This window comes from Hylobates moloch, unplaced genomic scaffold (genome assembly GCF_009828535.3).
Source record: "Hylobates moloch isolate HMO894 unplaced genomic scaffold, HMol_V3 SCAFFOLD_18, whole genome shotgun sequence".
NCBI lineage: Eukaryota > Metazoa > Chordata > Mammalia > Primates > Hylobatidae > Hylobates > Hylobates moloch.
The window spans coordinates 10,097,021-10,112,868 of NW_026652293.1; the positions used below are offsets into that span (position 1 = coordinate 10,097,021).

A 15,848-nucleotide genomic window follows, 5' to 3' on the forward strand; every position below is an offset into this window, starting at 1 on the left:
GTCTCTACTGAAAATACAAAAATTAGCCAGGTGTGGTGGTACACACCTGTAATCCCAGCTACTCAGGATGCTGAGGCACGAGAATTGCTTGAACCCAGGAGGTTGCAGTGAGCCCAGATCAAGCTGCCGCACCCAGCCTGGGTGACAGAGCAAGACTCCATTAAAATAATAATAATAATAATCAATCAATAAATGTCTTAAAAGGGTAGAGGATTCCTGACATTCTGAAAAAGGATTTAATAGAAGACAGAGGGTGGGGATGGGGTGGGGAGGAACCCTGGGAGTAAGGATGAGTTGGAAGAATAGCTTAGTAGCTACTGCTTGGTTTCCTTCGGAAAGCCCACTCTGGATAATGGGGAGAATGTTTTAAGCTATAACCTGTCAGCCACCAATACTAAGTGCTTGGTGGTGGTGGTGGAAAGAACCCAGATAAGAGTCACGCTGAGCTGTTTAGGACACTCACATTCATTTTCTTCACCAGCAGGGCGATAAAAGGACAGGACCAGGGAGATGATGGCTGCAATCTCCAGGATGATGAGTGTGACATCTTGAAGAGCTTCCCACACTAATTCTAAGAAAGTCTTGGGCTTTTTGGGGGGGATCACGTTGTGTCCAAACACCTGCCTACGTTTCTCCAGATCTGCAGGGTTCCCAGACAGACCTGAAAAGGAGATAGGAGTGGATGAATGAACGTAGAAAAAAAGGAAAATGATAAAAGGCAGTTTTGAAGTGGCAGTGAGCCACGATCATGTCATTACTCTCTAGCCTGGGCAACAGAGAGAGACACTGTCTCAAAAATAAATAAAATGAAGAGGCCAGGCATGGTGGCTCACGCCTGCAATTCTAGCACTTTGGGAGGCCAAGATGGGTGAATTGCTTATGTTTAGGAGTTCGAGACCAGCCTGGGCAACATGGTGAAACCTTGTCTCCACAAAAAAGACAAAAATTAGCCAGGCATGGTGTGGTGCACCTGTAGTCACAGCTACTCAGGAAGCCGAGGTGGGAAGATTGTTTTGACCTCAGGAGTTTGCGGCTGCAGTGAGCAGAAGTGATCACGTCATTGCACTCCAGCCTGGGCAACAAAGTGAGACCTTGTCTCTAAAATAAAATAAATAAAAAAGACCCTTTGCTTCCTGATTTGCTCAAGTATGAGATCTAGTTAGAGACAACCATGAACTTTCAGTCTAAAAATGGGCAAAATGAAACTAGTCAGCCATGGGGCCACTCACTTATCTTAGTAACAAGTATAAGCTGGATAAATACTTAACCAGACATAAAATCTTATCTGCTACTGATTGAGTATGCCCCAGGCTCCAGCTCTGAGAACATAAATATTAAAGTGGTTCTTGGGATTCACATAGAACTTTTATGTCATATTAACAGGTAAATGCTGCGGTGATTTAAATGCAGAGTGAGCTGCCATCCATTGGCTCACACACAAAGGCCAGGAAGAACAAGCTCCTTGCTCAAGGTCATGCAAGATGGAGGCAGAGCCCACACATGTGTCCTGATTCTAAGATCCAGGAGCTTTAGGGGAGCATCAGAGCAGAGTCTTTGAGACTATAACTTGTGGGCATTCCCTTTAAGCACATGTGCCCCTCTTCTGTCACACACATATACACACCTGTGTGCCTAGGCCTGTGCATGTACACACACAGAGGCACAAACACACACCACTGAGAGATACTACCATTCTACTAAGGACTAAGTAGGTACTAAGGGAAGTACTACTACTCAGATTGAATAAAAAGAGAACAAGAAAGGTGAGGCCACAAAGTTTTCAGATACCACACAGTACCTGATTAGCAGCATCCTCCCTACCAACACACGTTTGCTTACATACCTGTGTGTACACACACCACATACCACACACACTATACAGACACATACACACCACAAACCACATACACCACTCACATCACACACCATATACACAATATACAGACACATACACACCAAACACAAGCCACATACACAATACATACCACACAAATATATGACACACACACACACACACACACACACAGACCATGCACCACATACATACCACACCTACTCTGTAGGCACTTTCCCAGAGGGACAAGAGATAGGTAGAATTATTCTCAGTGCTTTCCTTATATTTGGGTCCTTTCACAGGCCCCCAGGTGGGGCTACTCTTGAAGGGAAGAGGGGAAATCCTACCATGGCGATTAATGCCAATTGGTATTCATCAAGTTGTTTACACACTGAGGCAAATTAGTCCTGGTTTTGGCACTGGAAGCTGTTGGCTGCCGGTTTGAAGGGTTTCCCACAGGCAGCGTAGGGCGACTTTTGTGTTGAAAAAAGGTTAGCAGCTGAGGAGGGTCAGAATCAGAGGAAGGGAACTTCAACTGAGCTTCACAGAGACAACAAGAAGTGGATGACGGGGGCTGCAGGGACAAAACGGAGGCAAAGGACTTGGCTGCCAGAGGCTTTCTTTACACTTTAGTCAATGTGAAGGGCTATGCTGTTGCTGAGGAAGGAATGCAGATGTGGTATATGGGCAAATGTCTACTCTTCACTGAAAATCTTCACTGAATAGAACCCAAGAGTGGCCCGGGCGTAGTGGCTCATGCCTGTAATCCCAGCACTTTGGGAGGCCAAGGTGGGTGTATCACCTGAGGTCAGGAGTTTGAAACCAGCCTGGCCAACATGGTGAAACCTCATCTCTACTAAAAATACAAAAAAATTAGCCGGGTGTGGTGACGCATGCCTGTAATCCCAGCTACTAGGGAGGCTGAGGCAGGAGAATTGCAATCTGGGAGGCAGAGGTTGTAGTGAGCTGAGATCACGCAACTGCACTCCAGCCTGGGCGAGAGAGAGAGAGACTCTGTCTCAGAAAAGAACCCAGGAGTGTTACTTAAGTGTCAAAAGAAGAGATTTGGGTTAGGACCTGAGGAAGACATCTGGACAGATAAAGATTTCAAAAATGGGAAAATAGGTACCCAAGGGAGCATTATTTGCAGAGTTTGGGATGGCCTCCATTTCCCTATCCTATAAAACAAAAAGCATCAGGAGACATACATAAGATACTAGATGTGGGGGGTGGGAGATGAAAGTGGGGGGGCAGGGGATGAACTGGCATCCACACCTGTGCAGTTAGGGGTGTGAGGGTCCTCTTTTGAGACCACATTCACTTGCTAGTGCTTAGGAGAGAGACACAGGAGCTGGTTAGAGAAGTGGTGCCTGATGTCTTATCCAGGGTCTCCTGACTCCCAGTGCCGAAGCACATCACCCTGGCCTCCAGCTTAGGGGCACAGCTGAGCCCTGCAGAGCTGTGAGGTTTGGCCAAACCTCTAGAAGCAAATTGGGTTGCTCCCCAGAGGCTCCCTGCCCCCACCAGCCTGAGAAGTCAGGTTCCCAGTAGGAGGAAAAGCCAGGGCCTGGGAAAGGAGTGTTCTGGGCAGGGCATCTTTAGCCCCAGACAGGCAGAGGCAGACTTGCCAGGGGGCAGGGCCTTGCTGGTCCTTTCTCCCCAGGGACCAGAGATGGCAAGGCTGTGCCAAGTTGGGTCTGCTGTGCTGGAGAGCCAGGCTTGCTGGCCGGAGTGCTGGTAATTTATTAATCTACCTGGGATGCTTCTCAAAAAAGCAGGATTCACAATGTAAAGGGAGGAGATGCCCTTTCCTCCTTACCAAGGTTTAGTAGATGATTATGAGGGCAAACCAAGACATCAGATATTAAAGATCATAAGGTGCACCCCAATAGCCTAATGAAATCCTCCCTCCCAAAAAGAGGGACAAATGAGGGGCAGAGAACAGGGCTACCTGTCCCTCTGCTCTCATGCTAATACCTGGTAATCATCTTTGATGCCCAGCCCCCATCTATATCATGTAGTTGAGAAATCCTATCAGCTTCAAAATATATCTAAAGTCCAATCACTTTCCATTTTCACTGTTATCATCCTGGTCTAAACCATCCTCTCTCATCTGGATTATAGCAATGGTCTTCTAACTGGTCTCCTTGCTTCCACCCTCCCTCTCCTGTTCTTAGTCTCTTCTCAATGTATTAGCCAGAATGATCTTTTTTAAGATCCAAGGCAGTACATGAGATTCATCTGCTCAAAACCCTCTGGCTTTTACTTAGAGTAAAACTAGGCACCAAGGACTTAATGATGGGCTTCCAGGCCCCTTATGACTCCCCCAGCCCCCCAGTCCTTATCTCCTACTAGTTTCTCTGTGTTCACTGAGATCTGGCCCAACCGGCCTGCCTGCTGTTCTCTAAATGCACTAGACAGGCATCTACATCAGGGCCTCTGCACAAGCTGTTCCCTCTGCCCAGATTCCTCTTTGCTGGAGAGGGCTCACTTCCTCACCTCCCTCAGGTCTTTGTATAAAGGTCTTCTTTTTAGTGAGGCCTACCCTGACCAGTGTATTTAGCTGGCACTCTTGATCCCCCTCATCCTGCGCAATCATTTCCCTCCACAGGTCTTCTCACTAGCTTATAATAGGACACATTCATTTATTGTTTGTCCACCTCCTCAAGGGCAGGATTTTTATCTTTGTTCCTCAGGCCTACAGCATTGCCTGGCACATCGTACACATGCAAATTTGTAGAATGAACTGAATGAATGAGTGATAACTAAGATTGCTAACACTTAAGTGATTACTATGTGCCAGATGCCTCACCAGGCACATTCATGCCTTCTCGTTCAAGCATCACAAACCCCTACGTGGTAGCTACTATTAACCCGATTTGGCATAGAAGCAAACTAAGGCCTGGCAGGGGTATGACTACTTGAGCTTATTAAGTGGCAGAGTCTATGCCACCCCACAGGGGGACACTGGATGCCAGCCTAGATACAGAGGACACTGGGGTATGGAGACAGCTGCACTCAGCTGAGGCTTCAATCTAGTGTGACTGACTTGTTTCGGTTTGCCTAGGACTTGCCAGGTTTTAGCACTGAAGTTTCTGCCTCCTGGGAACCCCTCTCAGTCCCAGGCAAACAGGGATGGTTGGCTACCCTACTTCCTTCACCACAGGGCAGGGTTGCATGCTGCTTTCCTCTGTACCTCTAAGCAAGCCAGAGCTGTTCCCACTGTCTACAATTGGGGTGGATTAGTTCTGTCTTTTTCCTTCCTGGCCTCAGGGATGGTAACATTGCCATCAGGTTCATCAGAGCCCAAACTTATGAATTTTGTACTCAATAAAACATTTCTTATGGCCTTTTTTGGACCCAAGCAAATGAAGTGACACACACTATGGAAAACATAAAAAGTCAGGCCTTGCTCTTACCTAAATGCCCTCAAAGTCACTTGCTTGCTTCTTTTTTTTGCCATTTTCTTTTTTTTTTTTTTTTTTTTTTGAGACGGAGTCTCGCTGTGTCGCCCAGGCTGGAGTGCAGTGGCGCGATCTCGGCTCACTGCAAGCTCCGCCTCCCGGGTTCACGCCATTCACCTGCCTCAGCCTCTCCAAGTAGCTGGGACTACAGGCGCCCGCCACCACGCCCGGCTAATTTTTTTGTATTTTTAGTAGAGACGGGGTTTCACCATGTTAGCCAGGATGGTCTCGATCTCCTGACCTCGTGATCCACCCGCCTCGGCCTCCCAAAGTGCTGGGATTACAAGCGTGAGCCACCGCGCCCGGCCTTTTTTTGCCATTTTCTACTCATCTATGTGTTCCACCTTAAGTCACCCTGAACTCGTACAATAGCAACCTTAAGAAGTCAAGTGGCTGTCTCAGTTCCCAGTATGCCCTGTTGCAAGGCGGGGCAGGTCAAGGCTCTTAGCTATAGTAGCCTTGGGAATCCTCTCTGACATGTGGCGAGGCATGGGAAAGCCATGTGGGACTGGGAGCTCGGCCAATCCCCAGTTTTGGGCTTTCCATTCCAATTCTTTCTGCCCTAGAGAGTCTTTCAGGCCCTGATCTCAGCAGCTGTAATTTCACACAAATACTTGTCCAGCCCGGGAAAAGGCTCTAAAAGGCCCTGATCTCTGCAGTGGTTTCTCAGATACTCACACAACCTCCTGGAGAGGGGAAGGAAAACTTGGCAGAGAGAGAATGCTGGAAACACAGGAAAAGGGTTTCCCCTAGAAATTCCTCAGGAAACTGAGGGGAAATCTTGTCCTCAAGAACATGAGAGAGAAAGCCCTACCCAGAGCGGGAGTACTTCTGGCCCTGTGAACCAGACTGAACACATGAGCCGGGAGAGGCAAAGAGAATGTTCAGCTATGAAGTCAACACCCCCACCCCATGCTGGGGAGGTGCATGACCCCTGCCCAGGCTGGGTGGGAACATGGAATAAACAGCAGTGGAATATTTGTGTCTGCCATGAGTGTGCAGGACTTAAGGCCTGGGAGGAGAAATGCAGCCCAGCCCTCAGTGCCTTAGCTCCAGCAGGGAAGGGCCAACGACATCGCAGAGGCACCACTTATCAGAACCAGCTCAGCCCCAGAAAGGGTGGGGCTAGGGTAGACATCAGGAGGGACTTCCCAGCTGTGTGAGTTACGATACCTTGCCAAAGGAGGCAGCAGAATCTTCTCCCACTCATATAGTACCAGGGAGAATTTTCTCTGGGTTGATTTGAAGGCGGTCCTCTTTTGGAACTTGAGAAGAACAGACAGCAGAAGACCTTTTAAGTCCTTCCTTAAAAACCCTGGATTTGGGCTTGGTTTGGTGGCTCATGCCTGTAATCCCAGAATTTTGGGAGGCCAAGGTGGGAGGATAGCTTGAGCTCAGGAATTCAAGACCAGCCTGGGCAATACAGAAAGATTCTGTCTCTACAAATAATAAAAAAAATTAGCTGGACATGATAGCATGTGCCTGTGGTCCCAGCTATTTGGGAGGTTGAGGCAGGAGGATGGCCTCAGCCCAGGAGGTTGAGGCTACAGTAAGCCGTCATTTTGCCACTACATTCCAGCCTGGGCAACACAGCAAGATCCTGTCTCAAAAAAAAAGAAAAAAAAGGCCAGGTGCGGTGGCTCACGCCTGCAATCCCAGCACTTTGGGAGGCTGAGGCAGGCGGATCACGAGGTCAGGAGATCGAGACCATCCTGGCTAACACAGTGAAACCCCGTCTCCACTAAAAATACAAAAAATTAGCCAGATGTGGTGGCAGGTGCCTGTAGTCCCAGCTACTTGGGAGGCTGAGGCAGGAGAATGGCGTGAACCTGGAAGGCAGAGCTTGCAGTGAGCTGAGATTGCGCCACTGCACTCCAGCCTGGGCAACAGAGTGAGACTCCATCTCAAAAAAAAAAAAAAGAAAAAGTTAAAATTAATTTTAAAAAAACCCCAACAACCCTGGATTTGGGGACTGAGGGGGAGGAGTAGCTTAAAATCAAAATAGGGCCATGCAAGATCTAGCCATCTCTGGCTAATAACCAAATGCTACTCTTCCGAGCATACAGCAGTTTCCCTGCTTCAGGACCTCCAGTTTAATACACCCACGACTTGGACATTTGCTCCCTATCTGCTAGAATTCCAGCTCCTAGAGATAAAACAGTCGATCCAAGGTCACAGCCAGAGGATGATGAACCTGGAGAACAATGCTGCTTTCCTCATTCTGGTCAGCAAAACCCTTCCCAAGGTGGGCAGCTTCCTCAGGGCATGCTTCCCTTTATCCCGCCCCCTGCTCTTGGCCTTTTTTTGAAAACAGCAACTGTGGCCCAGGGAAAAAAGGCTCCCTAGAGCTCTCTAGTTAGCTTTCTGCTTTGCCACTCTGCCACCTTCTGTACTTCATGAATGTGCTTCCATCTGGTGTCATATTCCCACTCTGGAGCTAAATAATAAGAATGAAAGCCCCACTTTCGGTAGATGCAGTATCTGCTTCACCCAAGGAGGAAATGCTATTTTTCTTCCCACCAACAGCTAATGGTCCAATGTAAGGCAAGAATGAGAAGGTTAAAAACCAAATCAGACCCCCAAAAAACTTGCAACAGTTGCTGCTGAGTTGTCAAAGGAATGGAGCATAAAGGGCTCCAGGAGAGAAAGCAGGAAGGGGAAGCCTCTTGCTTCCAGGTTGGGGAAGCCTTAGCCACTCTCCTCCTGAAGATGCCTCTGACCCCAGCTGGACAGCATTATGCCAGTGAACCCAGAAGCCCAGCTCTAGGCAAGGAGGGCTAAGTAGAAAAGAACTGGCAGAGCCTGGGCTGGGCTAGGAAGAGAGAACCCACAGCTTTCAAGAGGCCAAATTCAGCCCTAGGCATGAAACTCAAACCAGACAGGGAACTCCTAGGATGCAAAGTGGAGTTCCCTGCGGTGGGGGATGGGGAGGGGCAGAGGGAAGACACTTTTGGCTTGAGTCTTTCTCACATCTTGAACTAGTTAGTGCTAATCCATCTGCCCAAAGTTTGGCAGGCAGAGTGGACCACAGAATGTTAATCTCTGAGGCCATGCCCAGATCACTGTTATTAGGGTCACTTATTTGCCATCCTTAGTAGAGTTGGGGCAAGAGATGATGGCTACAGGGCAGAGGGTACAAAGAAAGAGGAAAATAGAGGTTATGCTTCTAACCTCAAGTGGAGGAGCTCCTAAAAATTGATATTCCGGAACAGACTATAAGCTCCAAAGATAGGGAAGAAAATCTCAAAGAAGCCAGTTGCCCATCTTCCTCTCACATCTGTTCCATCCCATCTTCACTCGCTTAGTCTTCCACATCCCCCTAATGCCACCGTGCTTTAGAGCAGTGGTCTCTAAGCTGGGGACATGCATCTATCTGTTAGAGTGAGGAAAATATTAGACCATTTTGTATCACCTCATCCATTTCTATGTTTGCCTATCTTATTATGTAAACAAAAGTGTTAGATGTATTCATAGTAAGGCAGTATGTCTTGTAGGTGAACATTTACTTGGGGTATGTACTCAATTTTTTCCAGATTGACAATACTACTAGAAATTTCAATCTGCCACACCGAGGAAGAGCCCAATCCCAGGACATCTTAGCTTGTAGCAAAATGGACAATTCTGGGCAAAACATGCCACTGCCCTCAAAAGGCACAGTGACAGGAACACAATTAAGCCCCAGAGATCTTAAGGTGATAGATGTTCATCTAAATCCTCAAGCTAATAAAACAAAATTGTAATTTGGGCTGGCCATCTTAAAACACATTTTTTTTCCCCTCCTGCCACTTACTCCCCAAGGAATCTCAGCTCCCTAAACCTAGTAACTACCCAGTAATTAAGGAAGGCAAAAATGCTTGCATCTTATGCCAGGAATATTCAGTAGGTGGTAGCAATGATCATAGAGCGTGGCCATGCTAGAGCTTCCCTGGGTAATCCCTAAATGATACAGGTGTGCTGTCTCCAGCTTCTAAGCCCCCCTCCCCTCCCCTGTAATGCCTGCAGCTTAGGTCCCCATACTGTGTTCCCATAGACCCTGCCCTTCCTCATCAAAGCCCTATGGCAAGATTTCTGAAATTGCCTTCATTTATATGCATCTTCTTTTAGCCTATAAGCTCTATGGGAGGAGGGACTGCGCCTGTCATGTTCACCCTTGTGTCCCTAGCACCTAGCAGTTATTATTAGTTGAATGTTGTTGAAAAAGAATTGGAGGCCCTTAATATCTCACTGTCACACCTTCAACTCTGCAGAGGAGAAAAGAAGTAGAGGGGTACAGAAGGAACATAAAACAGAAAGTTCCACCAACAGTCTTTTAGATCCGAATTCAACCAAAATAGTCTTCAGCCTTTTGAAAGAAGGCCTACAGTTAAAAATTTACTGTTTATTCAAGGCTCCCCTTCTCTCCCATTCTGGTCTGGGCCCAGACCTTGCCTCCAAGGGCTGGCCTAACTCTTCCTCAGAAAACACCATTCTTCCTCCTAAAAAGGATAGCATAGCTAAAGACCAATGTGCAAAATTCTACAGGGAAAAAAGAATACGTATAACCTCTACCTAGACCACCTAGGACCATCCCTTTTTCCTACACACAAAAGGGTATTGAGACTAAGGAAAATACCTCTTCCTTCTTCCTCTTAAGCCACAGGTAATTTTCATCCCAGATTCACAAAAACCTTCTTCCACTCACGAGGCCATGAGATTCCACAGGAAACCACATAGAAGGTGAAAGCCTATCTTCTAGCCTATACCAACCAAACTGCTCTGTTCTTTGGGGATTGGAAAGATTGGTTGAGGTGGGAATGGGACAGGGAAAGAAGAGAATAAAAGGAGGGGGAGAAAAACTGGAATGGGGAACGAAGCAAGCAAACGAAAAGGATTCCATTGTGCAAAACGCTCAGATTGTCCCTCCTGATAAACCCAAGGCAACACAGCTTGCCCAGGAGCTCCAGCCTCACCCCTGCATCTTTGCTTTTGTTTATATACAGACATAAAGACTGAAATCTTTAGTTACTTCAATGTAAACATATATTCTCCTTTATGTCTCCCCCACCCTTTCTTGTTGCCCTAAATGTTCTTCTCTTCTTGGCTCATGCTATCAGCCTTATTTCTGGTTGTTGCTGAAGGCCATGTAGCTAAACATCTCCAAGCCTTCTTAAGTCTAACAAACTCCTGGCCACTGGGGCAACTCCTCTTACTCTAACTAGCTAATGTATACTCAAGGAACACAAGCCAATGTCAAAACATTGGGCTGAGGCTGGGCACGAGGGCTCATGCCTGTAATGCTAGCACTTTAGGAGGCCAAGGTGGGCAAATCGCTTGAACCCAGGAGTTCAAGACCATCCTGGGCAACATGGAGAGACCCTGTCTCTACAAAAAAAAATACAAAAATTAGCTGGGCGTGGTGGTGCACACCTGTAGTCCCAGCTAACCAGGAGGCTAAGGTGGGAGGACTGCTTGAGCCTGGTAGGTGGAGGTTGCAGTGAGCCATGATTTCACTACTGCACTCCAGCCTCGGTAACAGAGCAAGGGCCTGTTTCAAAAAATAAAAATAAAATTGAAAACAACAACAAAAAAACATTGGGTCAGTGGTGGCTCATGCCTGTAATCCCAGCACTTTGGGAGGCTCAGCTAGAGGTGGCAAAACCCCATCTCTACCAAAAAATACAAAAATTAACCCGGCATGGTGGCACACATCTGTGGTCCCAGCCGCTTGGGAGGCTGAGGCAGGAGGATCAGATGAGCCCGGGAGGCGGAGATTGCAGTGAGCCAAGATTGTGCCACTGCACTCTAGCCTGGGCGACAGAGTGAGAATCCATCCCATAATAATAATCATCATCATCATCATCATCATCATCATCATCTCTTTCTCTCTCCCTCTCTCCAGGCTAAAGGGTTTAAATGACTTAAGTTCTTACCACCAGGTAGAATGGGATGGAATATTTCATGCCTTCTGATTTATACTCCATTAATGCTCTAAATGCTTCTTATGCTAGAGCAGTCTCACAGAGAATCTTAGCTAAAGCACAGATAGTGCTGGGACTATAGCTAAAGCACAAATAGTGCTGGGACTACAGGCATGAGCTACTGCGGCCAGCCAAAAGAGATAATTAAGTCCCACCTGCCTTTAGAATTGTGTAAATCTATGATAATAAAACCATGTTAGTGTCAGAAATGTAGTAAACCCCGAGTTCCATAAGTCCCTTTAATAGCTATAGTTTTAAAAAAAATTCTGTAGATCTATACTAAAGATGCTATCAGTCCATAGAAAATAAAGGAAAAGGGTTATATTCTAGGAACCAATCTCTCTGATCTTCACTTTCACCTTGGTTTCCAACTAGCAGAATTCAAGCACCAGGTAAATTTCTTTATTCTTATTGGTCCACTGGGACCTCCTACAATGACAAAATTATGCTAGGCTGTCAGGCTGTGTGGCCTTCCATGAACAGGCTGGCTTTCTATAGCATCAGCATAATGGGGATCTTTTCTCTGCCTACCCTAACTAAACAGGTGAGCATTACCCTTGCCTGGGTAGATACTCCTATGTCTTAGCTGTTCTATATCTTCTTTTCTTTTCCTTTTCTTTTCTTTTCTTTTCTTTTCTTTTCTTTTCTTTTCTTTTCTTTTCTTTTCTTTTCCCTCCCTCCCTCCCTCCCTCCCTCCTTCCTTCCTTTCTTCCTTCCTTCCTTCCTTCCTTCCTTTCCTTTCCTTTCCTTTTCTCCTTTTCTTATCTCTTTATTCCTCACACACTAGGAGGTCACTGTTGGTACTGGGGACTAAAAATTACTAATGGAAAGGTTGTTTTCCAACACCCTGTCTCCCCAGTTCCAGAACAAGCCCTGTGGTAACTCTTACATTAATACAAACTGGTGAGGCAGAAGAACTGCTTGAGTCCAGGAGTTTGAGAGCAGCCTGGGCAACATAGCAAGACCCCCATCTCTTATAAAGAAAAAAAAAAGGCCGGATGCAGTGGTTCACGCCTGTAATCCCAGCACTTTGGGAGGCCGAGGTGGACGGATTACCCTAGGTCAGGAGTTCAAGACCAGCCTGGCCAACATGGTGAAACCCCGTCTCTACTAAAAATACAAAAAACTAGCTGAGAGTGGTGGTGTGCACCTGTAATCCCAGCCAGTTGGGAGTCTGAAGCAGGAGAATCGCTTGAACCCGGGAGGTGGAGGTTGCAGTGAGCCAAGATTGCGCTATTGCACTCCAGCTTGGGCAAAAAGAGCAAAACTCCTTCTAAAAAAAAAAAAAGAAAGAAAGAAAGAAAGAAAAGAAAGAAAAACACCAGGACACATATTTGTGATCTAAGGAAGCAGTACATGGCAGTAGAAAACTGTGCCAGTGGTAGGAGTCCTAGGCTACAGGCATGGCCATGGGCTGTAATGAGGGAAGCACTTGCCATTGGAAGGGGCTGAAACCAGGACTGGGAAAGGATCCAAGAGCATTAGCTATATCTATAACATTCGATATCCAATGTTGACAGAAAGTAGAATATATGTTGGCCTTTGGGAATGGAAGCTGTCTGGGAATCAGAAAGTAAACAGTGGCAGCTCTGGGAAGGGATCTGGAAAATTGGAGGAAGGCCTGAATCCTGCTGTCAGGAGCTCTCTAGGTTCCAGCTTCTTTGGACTCCCGAGTTCCTGTTTGTGAGAGAGACAGCTGACCAGAGGGATCAAGAACAGCATAGGAAGGGAAAAAGAAAGATCCCGTTTAAATTCTGATGGGTGTTTGTAAAGTACTGCATAATCTCAGTGAAGATATAATTAAGAACAGTCCCTCAGCAGTCAATACGGCTATTAAAAGTGACCAAACAAAGAAATCTAGCTGGCAAGAAGTAGACAGAGCCCAAAGGGCTCTATGATTAAGGGCTACCATTAGAAGGCAAAGACAGAGCCACATGAAAGCAATTAGATATTGCCACGTTACCCAGGGTTTTTTTTGTGATTAAGAAGTGAGCAAATGAAATGGACAGTAGTTGCAGTTACACACACAGTAACCTCTCCAGATAGGACAAAACATTGCACTCCGTAGGCACTCATGTTCTGGCAAGTATCTACAGACACATGGACTCTGTTTTAATCTGAGAAAACTAATCTATTGAACGCCTAATTATAAGTACGAGCACTGTATATATATTATTTAATCTCAGTAACTCTATGGGCCAGGTGTTATCAACATTATTTTCAAAGAAGAAACAGACTCAGGGAGGCTAAGTAAACTGTGGAGGGCAACTTGGTTAGTAAATGGTGGAGCTATTATTTGAACTCAAAGCCTATGAGATAGGAAACCAAATTCTAGAAGTAAAGAAAACAGGTAGGGTAGCTCCCTTAGGTTGTAAAGAAAATAAGACATAAACTAGGTATGGATATCTATGTAAAAGTCTTTCTCTTTTTTCATCCTAAAGAGTCTAGGCTCCAAGTCATTAACTTATAATACAGCACTGGCAAAGGGCAACAACTTCTTAGAATTGGTGAGAAATATGCTGTGGCCTCTGAGGAAGATTCAGAAATAGGAGACCACATGAGGCTGAAAGCCCCTAATGGACAAGATCTTTGCTCCATCTCATGCTACTCAACCATGAACTGCCAGACGTATAGGGCCAAATAAGAATCTGCTAAAGAAGATGCTAAAACCAGGCTAAAGTGAAAAAGCAAGTTTCCTTTTGTTCTTTCTACATTTTGATGAGGCAAAATTTCATAATACCATGGCACACTGGGCAACTGGGCTGGGCCAGGAAAGCCTGAAGCTGAATTCTTCATTATCTTTTAAGATTTTTTTATCTTTTAAGAAGAGATTAAGGCTGGGCGCAGTGGCTCATATGTGTAATCCCAGCACCTTCGGAGGCTGAAGCAAGCAGATCACCTGAGGTCAGGAGTTCGAGACCAGTCTGGCCAAAATGGTGAAACTCCATCTCTACTAAAAATACAAAATTAGCCACGTGCCTGTAATCCCAGCTACTCGGGAGGCTGAGGCAGGATAATTGCTTGAATCTGGGAGGCGGAGGTTGCAGTGAGCCGAGATTGCACCATTGCACTCCAGCCTGCCTGGGCAACAAGAGTGAGACTCCATCTCAAAACAAAACAAAACAAAAAAACAAAAAACAAAACAAACAAACAAAAAAGATTAAGAAGAACTACATTAAAAGCATATCCGGCAGAGTTGAAAAAAATCACTTATAATTCCCTGACACAAAACAGTGAGTGATCCAAAGATATGATGGGTACAATTATATACCTTGTGATTTAGCATCCCATTTCCTTTTTTTTTCTTTTTATTTAAAATAAATAGAGGCTGGGCGTGGTGGCTTACGCCTGTAAGCCTCCTCATCCCAACACTTTGGGAGGCCAAGGCAGGCAGATCACCTGAGGTCAGGAGTTCGAGACCAGTCTGACCAACATGGTGAAATCCCATCTCTACTAAAATGCAAAAAATTAGCCGGGCATGGTGGTGCACACACCTGTAGTCCCAGCTGCCTGGGAGGCTGAGGCATGAGAATTGCTTGAACCTGGGAGGCAGAGGTTGCAGCTGGCTGAGATCATGCCACTGCACTCCAGCCTGGGTGATACAGCAAGAACCTGTCTCAAAAAAAAAAAAAAAAAAAAAAAAAATAGAGATGGGGTGTCACTATGTTGCCCAAGCTGGTCTGGAACCCCTGGGCTCAAGTGATCCTCTCACTTCAGCCTGCCAAAATGCTGGGATTAGAGATGTTAGCCACCCACCCTGCTTGGCCTATCATCCCATTTCTAACGGTATACAATAGAGAAGTGCTCAATTGGGCAGCTGGACTTATTTCACTTTTTTGTACCCTTCCTTCCTCCATTCATTAAACTGTAAGGTCAGGGTAGGGAAGAATTAAATTCTTTTATAATCAGACATATAGAAGAAGGGACTTGATTATTTACTGACAACAACATTTATATCATAAACATTTTAAAAATAAATATCCTCCTTTCTGGACACTGATACAGAAAAAGGAGAAAAGAGCGGTCAGGAGCAGTAGCTCACTGCGCCTGCAATCCCAACACTTTGGGAGGCCAAGGTGGGAAGATCACTTAAGTCCAGGAGTTTGAGATGAGTCTAGGCAAGATACTGAGACCTCTTCTCTACAAAAAAATCAAAAAAGCTAGCTGGGTGTGGTGGCACACGCCTGTGGTCCCAGCCACCCAGCAGGCTGAGGTAGGAAGATGGCTTCAGCCCAGGAGGTTGAGGCTGCAGTGAGCCATGATCACGCCACTGCACTCCCAGCCTGGGTAAAAGAGCAGGACCCTGTCTCACAAAAAAAAAAAAAAAAAAAGGAAAAGAAAAGGAAAGAAACAAAAGAAGAAGAAAGAAAGAGAAAGAAAAGAAAAAGGAGAAAAGAATAATCTTCAGAGAATAGCACAGTTTCTAAACATCATCTCTGGGAAAGATATGGCTCTTCATGGCCTCCCCTCCTTTCAGTGCTTCAGATGCCATACCTTTCCCACCAGACAAAAATATACCAGTTGGACCTCCAGAAATGTGCCCTCTCTAGAAGCTGGGAAAACAATATTTTGAAACACTAGCCACCTTCCTCC

The 15,848-nt window shown here is 46.0% G+C and overlaps 1 protein-coding gene across 4 annotated transcripts in view; it reads right to left on the reverse strand.

The window, feature by feature from the left end:
* Nucleotides 1-15,848, reverse strand: part of ATP2B4 (ATPase plasma membrane Ca2+ transporting 4) — a 117,405-nt gene that overhangs the window by 44,936 nt on the left and 56,621 nt on the right. For all 4 annotated transcript variants that reach the window (XM_032136266.2, XM_032136272.2, XM_032136267.2 and 1 more), the window contains one exon: nucleotides 464-661. In XM_032136266.2, coding sequence (XP_031992157.1) covers nucleotides 464-661 — 198 coding nt within the window. The remainder of the gene's footprint in view (nucleotides 1-463; nucleotides 662-15,848) is intronic.